A 16476-nucleotide genomic window follows, 5' to 3' on the forward strand; every position below is an offset into this window, starting at 1 on the left:
CACACTGCTCCAGTGATCTGTTGAAAATCTATGTGAAGATGGAGGCCAACTGGTCATCACAGGATTTTAGACAAGTGGGTGAAACACCATCTGGGCCCTGTGCTTTCCTTGTCTTTTGTTTCTGGAAGACCCGGCACACCTTCTTTTTACAGACCTTAAGTGCAGGTTGATTAGCGGGGGGGGGGAGGTGTTGGTGTTTGTGTGAAGTGAAGGTCAAAACGGGTGTGGGATGTGAGACTGGGCTTGTCAAATCTACAGTAAAACACATTCAAGTCATCAGTCAGTTGTTGGTTCCCTACAGTGTTGGAGGATGGTGTCTTGAAGTTAGTCATGTCTTTCAGGCCTCTCCACACTGATGCAGGGTCGTTAGCTCAACTTGTTTTTCAGCTTCTCAGAGTAGCTGCTTTTAGCCATTTTAATTTCCTTAGTCAGTGTGTTTTTGGCCTGATTGTACAATATTTTATTCCCGCTTCTATAAGCATCATCTTTGGCATGACGAAGCTGTCTGAGTTTTACTGTAAACCATGGATTGTCGTTTTTGAATGTTAAATAAGTCCTAGTAGGAATGCACATATCCTCGCAGAAACTGATATATGATGTCACTGTATCTGTGAGCTCGTCCAGATTGGTGTCTGCAGCTTCAAAAAGACTGCAATCAGTGCAGTCAAAGGCTTGTAGTTCCAACTCTGCTTCATTGGTCCATCTCTTTGCAGTCCTTACTACAGATTTAGCTGAATTTGTTTTTTTTTATCCCCTTTTCTCCCAATTTGGAATGCCCAATTCCCACTACTTAGTAGGTCCTCATGGTGGCGCGGTTACTCACCTCAATCCGGATGGTGGAGAACAAGTCTCAGTTGCCTCCGCTTCTGAGACAGTCAATCCATGCATGTTATCACGTGGCTCGCTGTGCATGACACCGTGGAGACTCACAGTACGGGAGGCTCATGCTACCCTCCGCAATCCACGCACAACTTACCACGCGCCCCATTGAGAGCGAGAACCCCTAATCGCGACCATGAGGAGGTTACCCCATGTGACTCTACCCTTCCTAGCAACCGGGCCAATTTGGTTGCTTAGGAGACCTGGCTTATGTCACTCAGCAAGCCCTGGATTCGAACTTGTGACTCCATAGGTGGTAGTCAGTGTCAATACTTGCTGAGCTACCCAGGCCCCAGGTTTAGCTGATTTAAGTTTCTGCCTGTAGGTTGGAAGATGACGAACCAGACAGTGATCAGAGAGTCCCAAATCTGTTCTATGGACAGAGCGATATGCATCTTTTAATGTTGTGTAGCAGTGGTCCAGTTTATTTCTGTCCCTGGTGGGGCATGTTCTCGGGTGAGGTTTTCTTTGTTAAAATCGCCGAGAATAATAATAAGTGAGTCCGGGTATTGTTGTTCCGTGTCTGTGATCTGATCAGCCAGCTGTTGCAGCGCTGCATTCACGCACGCAAGTGGAGGAATATAAACACTCACCAGAATAAACGAGGAAAACTCCTGCGGCAAATAGAAAGGCTTAGAGTTAATAAAGAGCGCCTCCAAATTAGGACAGCACATCTTCTTTAACATTGTTACATCTATAAACCAACTTTCATTGATGTAAAAGCATGTTCCACTGCCTCTTGTTTTCCCCATTTACAGCTGAAACCCCGGCAGATGTAATGCGCTGTCCGGAATGGCTTCACTCAGCCAGGTTTCTTTGAAGCACAAGGCAGCAGAGTTTGAAAAGGAGATGTAGTTCATCCGTTTTGTTAGGAAGAGAGCGGAGATTCACAAGATGAATACTCGTCAGTACTGTTCGAAAGCCGTGCTGTCGGAGCTTGACCAGTGCGCTGGCTCTCGATAGCGCACTTAAACAACACAGCTGCGCCTCCGACTAAAATGTCCAGCAAAACGTCCAAATAGTCAAAAAACAGGAAAAGATTGTCTGGTATGTGCTGCCGAATGTTCAGCAGTTTGTCTCTGGTAAAACTGATTGGGAAAAAATTAAACACAGGACAAACAAACAAAAACAACAAAAGAATTGGAGAGCTCCACACCGATGCGGCCATCTGCGGCGCCATTATCAGTCTTTATATTAAGTGCCTGTGGCAATGATGTTGATTGTCTTAGTCAAAATGCGTTAATGCATGTCTTGCTGTGTGCATCGCTTGCGGTTTACAGTGATCAGACTTTGAGGCTGCCAGCTGAGAGTCCCGATTCTCTTTCAGTGTCCTTAAAAAATGAAAATTCTCTCATTTACTCAACTTCACGTCATCCCAGATGTGAATGACTTTCTTTTTTTCAGCAGAACACAAGCTAGGATTTTTAGAAGAATTTTCAGCTTTTTAGGTCCAAACAATGCAAGTGAATGGTGACCAGATATTTCAAGTGCCAAAAATCAGATAAAGGCAGCATAAAAGTAATTCATATGACGCAACAGTTAAATCTGTATCTTCAGAAGTGATATGATAGATGTGGGTGAGAAACAGATCAATATTTAAGTCCTTTTTCACTATAAATCTGAAAGTGAAAGTGGAGATTTATAGTAAAAAAGGATTGAAATATTGATCTGTTCCTCACCCAAATTGATTGCATCGCTTCAGAAGACATTTATTAAACCACTGGAACTTATTTTTATTCTGCCTTTGTGATTTTTGAAGCTTGAAAGGTCTGGTCACCATTCACTTGCAATGCATGGACCTACAGAGCTGAGATATTGTTTAAAAAATCTTTGCTTGTGTTCAGAAGAAGAAAGAAAGTCATACACATCTGGGATGGCATGAAAGTGAGTAAATGATGAGATAATTTTTATTTTTGGGTGAACTATCCCTTTAACAACAGCTAAAAGGTACCAAAACAAAAAGATGTCAAAATATATCATGTTTTTTGGACATGTACCATGGTATAACCATCAGGCAAATCACATGGTACCACAACAGTCCTTCTTCTGTAAAGAAAAGATGTTTCACAGGAAGTATCCTTTAAAGTAACCAACTGTAAGTTTCTTTAGATAAAAGGCATCCATGTATTGTTTAGTTTATATATGAGCTTATTAAAAAAGAAACTTGAATTTACTGCAACTGCATCTTTGGAAGTTATTATTCATCCATGCCATCATAGAATAGCAGGTTGAGTTTATTCCTTCTCTTTATTAGAGAATGTCATACAACATTAAAATGTATAGGAATAACATTTGTTTTCTAAGCTCGATGCTAAGCTTGACGAACTTCGAAAAAATGCTGTAACTTCCTAACGCCAAGTTTTTTAGATGCTGTGTCAAGTTAAAAAGAACTTAAACTTTTAAAATGCATCGAGTTACACCTGCGTTCTGTTCTATTTGTTGCCCTGCGTTTTTGTAGCACAAGGACATGTAGGATCTGAACGGCCCCTTAGGTTAAGTTGGTTTGGGTGGGACAAAGAGGTAAAATGTAGTCATGATGAACTCAACATAAAAGCAGCGTAAAAGTTCTAGGCAAAAGTTTCAATGATGACTGGATCCACTAATTATTTGAAAAACACATTGTTGAAATAATACTCACCATGATAAGCATTTATGTTAATATGGGATGTTACTGTGAACACAGGGTATTATTATATTTCTAATGGGACAACATCAGACTTTATTGAAGCAAACATAAGACAAAATGTCATCAGAATCCAGATGCTGACTGGCACGTAGCAACAGGAAACTGGTTGACACGGGTAGACTGGTAAGACTGGTTGGCCCTTATACACCCATCAGACACTGGGTGGATGAATGAACATGTTCATTTTTGTCAAAAATGGTCTCAAGTTTCAAAATGACACACGCACACGTACGTGTATACACACACACACACACACACACACACACACATACACACACACACACACACACACATACACACACACACACACACATACACACACACACGTCCTTGTTAAAATGATAGAATCAATGTATTATGCAAGCAGAGTGAGTACACCCTTGGTACTCAGCCAAAACCTAATGCATGCTCTCCCTACGTTCAGAATAGTATACTACTTACATAATACTCACACTAGTTCTGCAGTATATACAGTAGTATTGTGCACAGTATACAAACTTCCTGTATGCATAGTGCCCAGATGACCTGCTAATGTACACTTGCCAAAATCTGCAGTATAATACGGAGCACACTACACTGTGTAGGGCTGAAATGATTAATCGAAGTTATCTCTTTATCTCTATTTCCAGTGTGACAATGAACTACAAGTAATATCAGCCACAATTTTTAAATCTCTCTTTGAGTCATTATTTGATTGAACTGCCAAAATGAAAGACATTTTTACACAAAGCTGAATTAAGAATGGAGAACTGTATTTATTTACAAAATGATAACAGGATGCCACACACATGAAATGTAATTCAGTCATGTGACAAAAATGTAGCATACAACTGTTTAAAGCATTTAACATGAAATAATGCATTCAAGTTCACTTTTTTTTTTTTTTTTTTTTTATTGTAGGCGTTATACAGTGTACTCTACACAATATTCAGAAACAGAAAAAAATATTTTAGTTATTATTCCATTCTATGCACAGCCCTAAACTCAAAGACCCATATATAAAGCAGGAATTTAGATATATCCCCTTGATTCCTCAAACCTAACCCTAGGGCAGAGCTGCACTGTAAATTGCGATGTAATATTATAATATGCAATAACAAAAAAGAGAATGGAATAAACGGATACTCTCAATACAAATGAGAGATATTATTCTTTTCGCCTTCAAGGTCTGTGAACATCTATTTGCACGATTTCCAGAGGGCAAGCCTAAACAGTTGTGCTTTTGACTCTGGATTCCATTACTCTAAAATACACACTATATGTGTTACTTACAGTATACACATGCAAACACAAAGGTCTGGTAAATGTAATTCTTAGTCTTTTCAGTTGGATGGTTAGTATTTTCGCTGGATTTAAACAGGATTTACTGGAGTGAGACATTTAATATCCTGTTCAGGTATCAAGACTGAAGGTTGCAGACAACATGGATCAGCACACATGCCTCACCCCATGACACAACACATACATTACACATAAAACACAACTATACCTCCTCACAGCAGATCTCTCTGTTGGGGAGGGTCAATGAAACAATCTGTCAAAACCTCGCTGCTACACACGTAGAGAGAATGAGAGAGACAATATACAATCAGGTGATTGGATATTATACAGATTATATGGAATAATGCTTCTCGTGTTCGTTGCTTCCATCTACATCTGTCTATCTCTTTCTCACTATTTCCAGAGGATAAATTTGATTGCTAAAGGCTTGGGTATACTTTTTCTTCCCAGCGTTCCGTATTGCCATGCACACAGGTGAGCGTTCAGCCTTTAAAAGTATACTTGTGAATATGAAAACGTTGGACGCAAGCACACTATGACTGCTTTGTAATGCTTTTTTAGTACATTCAACGGCAGGCGCATGTGTTGACGATGTGCACAGATAAGGACTGTCCGCGTGTCGAGAAAATCTAGGCCGCGTACGGACAGTCAGTTCAGACTGTGTAGCGTGACTGCTGTGTGCATTTTGCTGTGTTCACAATGCATGCCAACCGCATGGAAATAAAGTGAACTAAAGTCACAGCACCTCCTGAGATGATCGGATATAATTTGCAGCATTCTTATAGATGACAATATTCTTGCAAACAATTTTCAGACGAATGAGACAGAAAAAGAGTGAAAACTCTTTTCCACAAGACAGGCTCGTGCTGCATGCCTCTGAACCAACAGCAAATCAGACATGAGCAATGATGGCTATTTTTGTCTTTTCTTAAAAATATAATAAAGTGTGTTTCTTCAAGCACGTGACTTTATAAATAACAGCATTTCTTGTCACACCGAGACTTCACCCGCCTGTTGCGGGTTGATGAGCAAAATTACCCGTGCATGAAATACCTGCATTATGACAAGGAGCTTGTGAACTTGATTCAGCCTTGTTGCATTTTGCGGTGGCGGGTGCTAGTTTCACACCCTGGCCACTGTTTAATATATTTGGCGACTTCCCAGATACATGGTTTTGCCATTTCCCAATATTGTCAATAAACGTCTGTTCGCAATCAGCATTGGGATCTTTGTAAGACGTTGATATCTGATTACATCGTCCTATTGCCCAGCCCTAATATAAAGTCGGATTTTTTTTAAATCAAATTATTTATGTTTCCAGGAGTGTTGGTTATTCATGTTTTTGAGACGTTACAAACATTACATCTGATTTTCTGTAAAGCTAAATAAAAATAATTCTGATTTAAAATATTGGCCAGCATCATCCAATCACTGCCAACCATGTTAAAATAACATTTTGCATAAATTCTGAATCTTTGTACTGATTACTATTGTCCCATGTTTGCCAAACATGTTGAGTGGTCCAAACATCATCTGCAGCCTGAAACCGAACTTTTGGTCGGATTTAAGGAGTATACGGACTTGGCTGCATGGAAAGCTATAGGATGCCCCTTGCTCCCTATTTAGTGAATGACTTAACCTCCAGTGTGCAGTCTGTCTGCACTGGTCTCAGAACAGTTCAAAATGCACCTTATTTTCTCCATATTCTCCATATAACTCCATATAAAGCCTCTGAAAGCAACATTTTTCAGCTTTTGGATGAACCAATTGATTCTCAGTGTGAAAACGCACAGTGAATATAGGAATGTATTTACTAATGTTAATGAATAGAACTGCATTGTACAGTGATAACAAAATAAAATAACAAAATATATTTTAAAATGAAGTGAAATAACCCACAGATTTGTTTATGTGGAAAGTTATTCAAAATAACTAACATGTTTTTTCAACTTTTGTAGAATTAATGTGTACATCATGTTTATCATCACACTGATGCACCAAAAACAGATGAAATTTTTAAAGCGGCACATAAAATGAAACTAGAGATGCTACTTTTTAAACCCAAACATGTTTCAATTAAAAAAATTAAAGAGGTTTTTTACCAGAGGCACTTTTGTTGGCCCTGTGCCTGTAGAAGCACTTCACGGAAATCACCTGCTTGTTGTTGTGTAATGTGACTCAGTTTAAATTAAATTAAAATATGCAGTGCAAATAGCGAAGCCCAAATGCAACGTACACGCATGTGTACGCTGAATCGCATGAGGTTAAGCAAGAATTTATTCTCCATTTAATCTTGTTGCTATCTAAGAAAATCAAAGGAGGTATAAAGAGATCTCATGTGTAATTTTTCTTTCCTATGGGTTCCTCTATTCATAAATGAAACTCTTTCCTAGTACTGCTTGCATGTGGTTCCTTATGGAGCTGAAATTGTTGTTGAAAGGGCTTCTGGCTCAAACTTAAGACAGCATTGCATAATCATCACAGACTGAAGGAAGACAGACTGACACTGGATTCATTATGTGAAACCTTAATACACACAGACACACACATCCAAATCAAATCAAAAGAACACTTTTGGTAAGGCAGAGAAACCATGAACAACTCCCCTGCCCACAGATACAAATCAATGTCAAAATAAGCTTTGATAATAGTCTCTCTCTGTCTCTCTCTCTCTCTCTCTCTCTCACAGACACACACACACACACACACACACACACAGGCTAATAGCTACTTTTACTGTACTTATACCCACTTTTATTCCCAGCATGCTCAAATAAGAAATTCAATACAGTACTAATTAAAAAATGAATTCATGCTGGAATGTGGGCAGTTTCTAATCACAGCTGGCCAATTCCCAGAGCCTGAGGTGATATTAATGCCCACACATGAGACTTAAAAGCAAATGCTCTGAGTGCCATTCCATTTGTCTCCCTGTTTTACTGGTTTATCTTGAACTGCATACAGATCTTCACTTGACTTTCACATGTATTGCATTCATAGGTCTAAAGTCATAATTATTAAATCTGGGCTAGATCAGTCTTGTGTAAGTAAACGTAAGAAACAATTAAATCTTTTGCTGAACTTACAGAGTCCTCAGGAGGCCTGTTGATTTTTGCCCACTCTATCGAAGGTCCCTTCACCTGGAGAAATCGGTGGAATAACTTCTTAAAGCCTTCAAAGTCCTTCTTAGACACCTGTAAAAGAGAGTAAGCAAAATGAATTAGTAATTCAGCATATTTCTCATTAAAAACAGGACTGTCCCCTCTTTCTGTGGACAAGGCTCTACACTGATGCTCATGCCCTTAAGTGAAACATTTTAGTGGCACAGTCAAATGTCCGTTTTTTAAAGACTGTTAACTGTAAAATAATTACTACAGAATTCAGAAACAAAAGATACTTGACACATGACAAAGGCCACCTCTGATAAACCTTTTTCAGTAGTTCAACACTCAAATATATTAAATTAAACTTTCATGGCATTTAGAACTACTTTAATGTATTTTCAGTTGCATATAACTATCTCTGTTAAGTGTTGTATAATGCAGTAATGTTTCATGTTAATGTTATTCACGAAAGTTATAAAATGTTAACAATATATTTATGACGCCCACATAAACTACCTCACAATTTTATTGAAGATGCATTTATTGAAGAAATGCATCTGTATATTTTATTTTTAAATTGTTTTTCTATGAAAATGGAACAATTGAAGACATAGTTGGCCCCTCCAATTGACACACAGATTTTTGCCCATTAACCCGACTTACTCTGCATGAAAACACCTATACCTGATGATTTCCAGTCTCATGTTTTTCTTGCATTGTTAGATTTTTTAAATAAGCTGATTTTTGGTAGTTATCAGTGTATTGCAGTGCATGTAAACGCACTCATTTTGTCCTACTAACCAAAAGTGACATGACAAATTCCAGTGACAGTGTCTGTCCAGACTGAGTTAAAATGTTGTGCAACGTAACCCAATTATAGTCAACAAAAACTTCTTTGATGTTTACTATACAGTTAGTGCAGATTTTGGGCCAATGACATTTCATTGTGGTCAGGGCAACACATAGGGATGCTATAGAAATAGAAATCAAGCAACTGAAAAAATTTCCTGTAGCTGTTGGTTAAAACTAGTACATCAAAGAGATTTTTTGGCTTGTTGCCTTATCAAGTCGCACTTGGTTAGGACATGTACAAATCTGTATGCATACAAGTTGCTGTCTTGGGAACTATGTGAACTGCTGCTTCTAAATGTAGAATTAGAGACACACTCACAGCAAATAACACTTGTCATTTACATGATAAATTGTAAAGTGACAATCTACAGTTGAAGTCAGAAGTTTACATACACTTAGGTTGAAGTCATTAAAACTCATTTTTAACCACTCCACAGATTTCATATATACCAAACTATAGTTTTGGCAAGTCATTTAGGACATCTACTTTGTGCATGACATGAGTAATTTTTCCAACAACTGTTTACAGACAGATTGTTTCACTTTTAATTGACTATATCACAATTCCAGTGGGTCAGAAGTTTACATACACTAAGTTAGCTGTGCCTTTAAGCAGCTTGGAAAATTCCAGAAAATGTTGTCAAGCCTTTAGGCAATTAGCCAATTAGCTTCTGATTGGCTAATTGGAGTCAATTGGAGGTGTACCTGTGGATGTATTTTAAGGCCTACCTTCAAACTCAGTGCCCCTTTGCTTCACATCATGGGAAAATCAAAAGAGATCAACCAAGACCTCAGAGAGAAAATGGTGGACCTCCATCCTTGGGAGCAATTTCCAAACGCCTGAAGGTACCACGTTCATCTGTACAAACAATAGTACGCAAGTATAACACCATGGGACCACACAGCCATCATACCACTCAGGAAGGAGACGCATTCTGTTTCCTAGAGATGAAAGTAGTTTGGTGCAAAAAGTGCAAATCAATCCCAGAACAGCAAAGGACCTTGTGAAGATGCTGGAGGAAACAGGTAGACAAGTATCTATATCCACAGTAAAAAGAATCCTATATCGACATAACCTGAAAGGCTGCTAAGCAAGGAAGAAACCAATACTCCAAAGAAAAAGCCAGACTACAGTTTGCAAGTGCACATGGGAACAAGTATCTTACTTTTTGGAGAAATGTCCTCTGATCTGATGAAACAAAATTTGAACTGTTTGGCCATAATGACCATCGTTATGTTTGGAGGAAAAAGGGTGAGGCTTGCAAGCCGAAGAACACCATCCCAACAGTGAAGCATGGGGGTGACAGCATCCTGTTGTGGGGGTGCTTTGCTGCAGGAAGGACTATTGCACTTCACAAAATAGATGGCATCATAAGGAAAGAAAATTATGTGGATATATTGAAGCAAAATCTCAAGACATCAGCCAGGAAGTTGAAGCTCATCGCAAATGGGTCTTCCAAATGGACAATGACCCCAAGCATACCTCCAAAGATGTGGCAAAATGGCTTAAGGACAACAAAGTCAAGGTATTGGAGTGGCCATCACAAAGCCCTGACCTCAATCCGATAGAAAATTTGTGGGCAGAACTGAAAAAGTGTGTGCAAGCAAGGAGGCCTACAAACCTGACTCAGTTACACCAGTTCTGTCTGGAGGAATGGGCCAAATTTCCAGCAACTTATTGTGAGAAACTTGTGGAAGGCTACCCAAAAAGTTTGACCAAAGTTAAACAATTTAAAGGCAATGCTACCAAATACTAACAAAGTGTATGTAAACTTCTGACCTACTGGGAATGCGATGAAAGAAATAAAAGTTGAAATAAATCATTCTCTACTCTACTATTATTCTGACATTTCACATTCTTAAAATAAAGTAGTGATCCTAACTGACCTAAGACAGGGAATGTTTTCTACGATTAAATGTCAGTAATTGTGAAAAACTGAGTTTAAATGTATTTGGCTAAGTTGTATGTAAACTTCTGAATTCAACTGTATATGCATACACATGGCTGTCTTCATAAAACTATGTAAACTCATGCTTCACAATGCCATAATTATCTTCACATCAACTTATTGTACTTTAAGTAAACAGGGCATGGATTTTAATATGTCATCTGGAAGTAAATGGCTTGGTGTGATTATAGGTGTCATTGTTTAATGAAGTGGGACAGTATTTGTCACCATGATGACTGTGAAGTCTGATTTTTACCGTATGGTACCCCTGGAGTCGCGAGTTCGAATCCAGGGCGTGCTGAGTGACTCCAGCCAGGTCTCCTAAGCAACCAAATTGGCCCAGTTGCTAGGGAGGGTAGAATCACTCACTTCTCGTGGTCACGATTAGCGGTTCTCGCCCTCAATGGGGCGTGTGGTAAGTTGTGCATGGATCACGGAGAGTAGCATGAGCCTCCACATGCGGAGCCTCCGCGTTGTCATGCACAACAAGCCACGTGATAAGATGTGCGGATTGACTGTCTCAGAAGCGGAGGCAACTGAGACTTGTCCTCCGCCACCCGGATTGAGGTGAGTAATCACGCCACCACAAGGACCTACTAAGTAGTGGGAACTGGGCATTCCAAATTGGGGAGAAAAGAGGATAAAAAAAAAAAAAAAAAAAACAATATGGTACCATAAGGAAACACTGCAGTCTAGAATCAAAACATTTAAAACTCTACTTGTTTGTTACATAAATCTATCGATTCGCTTCAGAAGACATTCATTGATCGACTGGAGTCGCATGGATTACATTTATGCTGCTTAAATATGACTTTTGGACCATCAAAGTGCTGGCACCCGTGTACTTATATTATAAGGACCTAACAGAGCTCTATCTTCTTCTAAAAATCTTAATTTATGTTCTGCTGGAGAAAGACAGTCATACACATCTGGTACGGCATCAGGGTAAGTGAATAATTAGAGAATTTTCATTTTTGGGTGAACTATTCCTTTAAGGAGGTATTTACTTGGGATGTCCCGAAACCGTTACTGTTATCGGAATCGGGTTTGATATCGTGCTCATGTATTTGTACTTGTGCTCGTAAAAATGCTCCGATACCAAAAACCGATACCATCTGACTCACGAATGTCATAACATAAACATTCAGCGCACAAATTAAAATCATGTAATGTCCCATTGAGATTATTTAACCACAAAAGCTGCGATTTAATGAGATAAATATATAGTTTGCATGTGCTGTGTATTTCAAATGTTAGCACTTGTGAATATGTGAAGACAAGTGTTGTATGATGATGGCTGCACATACCTTTTTAAAGCTCCTCACTGGCTCATACACGGAAAACACCATCATGAGCATTGCGTGCTCTGTTTGTAGCAGATGACAGTGAACAGAGCACAAATTCACGTTATAGCACGAGGTACAAACAGTGTACATATTTAATTAAATAGCAGCCTTTGTGGTTTAATAATCACTTTGAGTCATGTAGCGACCGGACTGAAAAGCTACTGTCATAACATAGAAACACTTAAAAATAAAAGCTCAGTCAAAATATAAGCTTAATTGAAATGAAAATTGTATGACAGAATATTATCACTACTGTAATGTAATATTCACTGTATTACTACTACTACTAATAATAATAACAGTAAATCAGTAGTAATTGTATTATATTTAAGCATTATCTCACATCTGTGATGCTCTTTTATGCAGCATTTTATCTGACAGAATATAACTCCAATTCTGTATTGTGCTGTGAGATTCTGCATAAAAGCACTTCATTTGATAAAAATAATACAATATCATGTTGAAAATTAATTGTTATGCTTTCTTTTGATTGAAGTTTTAATTAATTAATTTACTAAAACACAATTTTGATGATAAAATTTAAATAAACTATTGATATGGAGTTCAGAATAAACAAAACCAATACCAGGAGATTTATAGTAAAAAAATGACTTAAATATTGATCTGGTTTTCACCCACACATATCATATAGATTCTGAAGATATGGATTTACCACTGAGTGATATGGATTAATTTTGTATGACTTTTTTTTACCTTTATGTGCTTTTTGGACCTTCAAAGTTTTGTTATCCATTCACTTGCATTGTATGGACCAACAGAGTGGAGACATTTTTCTAAAACTCTTCGTTTGTGTTCAGCAGAAGAAAGAAAGTCATACACATCAGGGATGGCATGAAGGACAGTTTCCTTTAACCAGTTACCAGGATATTTCAAAATGCCCACGTTGGGTTTGAGTGTCTTGGTTTGTAAGTACTTCCATGTAGAGGATGCTGTCTATTTCTCACCTTGGCGTCTGCGCCTTTGACCGTACTCAAGAGCTTCTCTAGTTCAGCATGCATAGAGCTCTCCAGCTGCTGTCGCAACACTTCCTGAAACTGAGCCATCCCGTTGGTGCTGCTCAGTAACTCCTTACTTAGACCTATAATTAAAGCCAAACATCACAGTGTTACTTTCCCACAACAACTTTACAATCCAAACCTCCCAATTTATATCCACAAACTCTAAAAGACAGGTGCAGGTCAGTTACCTACAAACAAGCAATTGTAGTTAGCCAATGATGATCTATGCCATTTATATTGGCTTTATATTTGTGCCTTTATTACTTTGATATTACATGCACTTGACAAGGACAACTGACTATTGATGTTATAATACAACTGCTTTAGTACTTGTCCACAATGGAAAGAACTCCTAACCCAGAAGCCATCGAAGCACAGATACAGTATCTTATCAAGTGTTTCATTTGCTGATTGTAACAAACAGACTATCCACTGGGTTCAAGGTTAAATTAGTGTAAACTGCCTATTTACAAAGGCTGTTATCCTTCAGATTAATGCTTAAGGTGTAACTCAAATTTTCTTGTTCTACCACAAACACACTTCTTTATCCTTAAGAGAAGGAGTGCTATAAAGACGTTAAACAAAATTCTGTTTGATAAAGCTTAAGCGCACTAAAAGATCCTGAGTTTGTTGCATGCCTCTGAGCACTCAATTGACCTGGCAAATCAGTATACATTGAATCACAAGCAGTGTTTTGTCTGTGACTGAATATTGTCCGGTAAGGGTTAGACCACATTTCATCTGTATGCAACTATTTAATTCACTGTTCTGTCAGGAGTTAATTATCTTCTAACATACTGCCAAGAGGAGTGAAACATATTGGCTCCTAGCAAGAAGGCATGTGACATTTAATGTTCAAAATAGCCACTAACTCGAAATGACAGTTGGCACTGTGAATAAGAGACCATTTTCGTTTTCTCACAATTTTCATCTGTGCTTGTAAAATACTGACAACACTCTGGACACTGCTACAAGTTCTTACGTTGTCTAATACAACAATCTGACCATCACTAATGCCTACAAATAATGCTGAACTGTATCCAACATTTATTTGATTTACTGGAATGTTGGTTAGTTATGTGGTCATTTATCAGATGCTGTGATTCACAATACACTTTCTACAGATACAGTCCCTATGGAACAACCTGGAGTTAAAAGTAAGGGACAACGTGCAGTCAGTTGGTAAATATCACAAAATAAACCCTGACAGGGTGATTAGGGCTTATTTTGCAATAATGACCAGCTGACTGTACATTATCCCGCTTATTACATGACTACTTGCCATATAAATAAATAAATTAACATGAAATATTGATTTGAGTTTCAATTATTTTATTACGCAAGTAGAAAGAGGCCGCAGAGCACAGCTATGTAGAAAATGTTGCCTGGGACAGTTTAGTGGTTATTTGCTAAAATATTTGACAACAGAATGCCATTATTAGACCAATCAGAATCAAGTATTTCATAGAGCAATGTAAATAATTACTGATAATCATCTGATTATCTTAAACTAAGATGTGCCATATTTGCATATACAAACAGCTAATTCTTTAGCTAGGTAATTTAAAGACTACATGATTTTCTGAGAGGAAAAGTATTTCCTCTATGGGGATATAAGCACAGGTTCAGTGTAAAAAACATTTCAGACAACCTAAACAATGTGCATTATGAATTAACATCTAAGTAAACAGTTTTGTTTAATTAAATGTTTTCCAAAAAAAAAAAAGAAAAAAAAAAAAAAAGGCACAAATATGATTTAACATGACTGAATCAGCCTGACTACATTAGGTTACAGCAACGAAAGTTATTTTTAAGGTTCAGATCATGATAAAAAATACCTCCTTAAGGTAACGGCTGGACATTTTTTACAGTGGAAAGTTAAATCTCTCTGAATGATTTGGTTTCATGAACAGCAATGTTTCCATTTACAAATGATTCTGCTAACACAGTCAATTGTTCTCATTTATACACAGTATTTGCAGATGTTGAAAGCGTATTCTTTTGCCTTGCAAGCAAAGAAAACAATGAGAAAATGATTGCTGAAAGCCCAGATATTTACAGTCTGAGGCCAGTCATAACCTCTCAAAAAAGCTGCTGCCATCAAAGGTGTGTTACACACGGGTCAAAGGGCAATTACACACTCAGAGACTGACAAACACAGACAGTCACAGGACTTCAATCATTGCATCCATAATCATATCAAGGAACAGAACGCGAGGATCTTGAGACACACATTTCCAACTTTAACTCCTTTACAGACAAACCCATTGCTTAATCTGAGAAATGCTGATAAGAGAGCAAGACACAACGGCCAAAGACCTCCACCTACTGTAAGGGGCTGTTCACACCGAACGCTTTTGCAACCATTCAGTTTACCATTTGTTTTTCTATGTAAATGCGCTAGATGAACATCTTTGTTTCACTTTGTTTTTGTTTATTCAGCATCTCGTGCAGGAGCACTGTTTTTTAGATGCCACGTCAAGTTAAAAAGAACTTTAAAACGCGTCTCATGACACCTGGTTTCTGTTAAACATTATCTAGCCTTTTTAGCGCAAGAATGCAATGGGTCTGAAGTCATCGCCAGTGCTTGCCACACATCCAAAATTCTAATATGCAGTTTTAGCATTCGAATGTGTGTATTTTTCTTAAATTCGACAAATATTAGAATTTCACATTTTAATTTGACAGCCTAACTTAAAGGGAGTTAACCCAAAAAATGAAAATTCAGTCATTGTTTACTCACCCATGTGTTGTTATAACCCCATTCTTTCTTTTTCTTAACACAAAGGGAGAAGTTGTGAAAAAAAAAAAAAAAAAATAATATATATATATATATATATATATATATATATATATATATATATATATATATATATATATATATATATATATATATATTGCTCAGTGTTGTCATACAATGGCAGTTTATGGTGACCACCTCTTCAAGCTTCAAAAGGACACAAAAGTATAATTCAGAAGTCTAATAAATGATTGTATACGACTCATGCCTCATTCTGAAGGCATTCAGTAAGGTTTGATGAGAAACAAACCGAAATCTAATGTATTATTAAGTGAAAATCTTGACCAAACATTGATCTCCTGTGCGCTTTCATGAGACTGCACAAGAGCAGCAGTTACGCTGCACCCACTTGCAAGTTTTGTTTCGCTTCAACAGATCCATCAGTGATATTAACAACAGAAAACACAACACAGCAGCGCAAACCACAGAAAACAACCAGAGTACTCAATCAAACAGAGAGACAGAGGAGGTTGAAGTTAGCCACACACCCAGATGCTACATTCAGACAGAGAGTACAGAAGACCACAGAGTTTTGGAGGTTTCGCTTACAGAATGTGAAC

General features: G+C 37.9%; 1 protein-coding gene across 3 annotated transcripts in view; it reads right to left on the reverse strand.

Annotated features, from left to right (window-relative positions):
- Window positions 1–16476, reverse strand: part of LOC127454816 (UTP--glucose-1-phosphate uridylyltransferase-like) — a 47634-nt gene that overhangs the window by 26196 nt on the left and 4962 nt on the right. For all 3 annotated transcript variants that reach the window (XM_051722257.1, XM_051722259.1, XM_051722258.1), the window contains 2 exons: window positions 13063–13196; window positions 7933–8040 (listed from right to left, as the gene is read on the reverse strand). In XM_051722257.1, coding sequence (XP_051578217.1) covers window positions 7933–8040; window positions 13063–13196 — 242 coding nt within the window. The remainder of the gene's footprint in view (window positions 1–7932; window positions 8041–13062; window positions 13197–16476) is intronic.

This window comes from Myxocyprinus asiaticus, chromosome 17 (genome assembly GCF_019703515.2).
Source record: "Myxocyprinus asiaticus isolate MX2 ecotype Aquarium Trade chromosome 17, UBuf_Myxa_2, whole genome shotgun sequence".
In the NCBI taxonomy this organism is placed as follows: Eukaryota; Metazoa; Chordata; class Actinopteri; order Cypriniformes; family Catostomidae; genus Myxocyprinus; species Myxocyprinus asiaticus.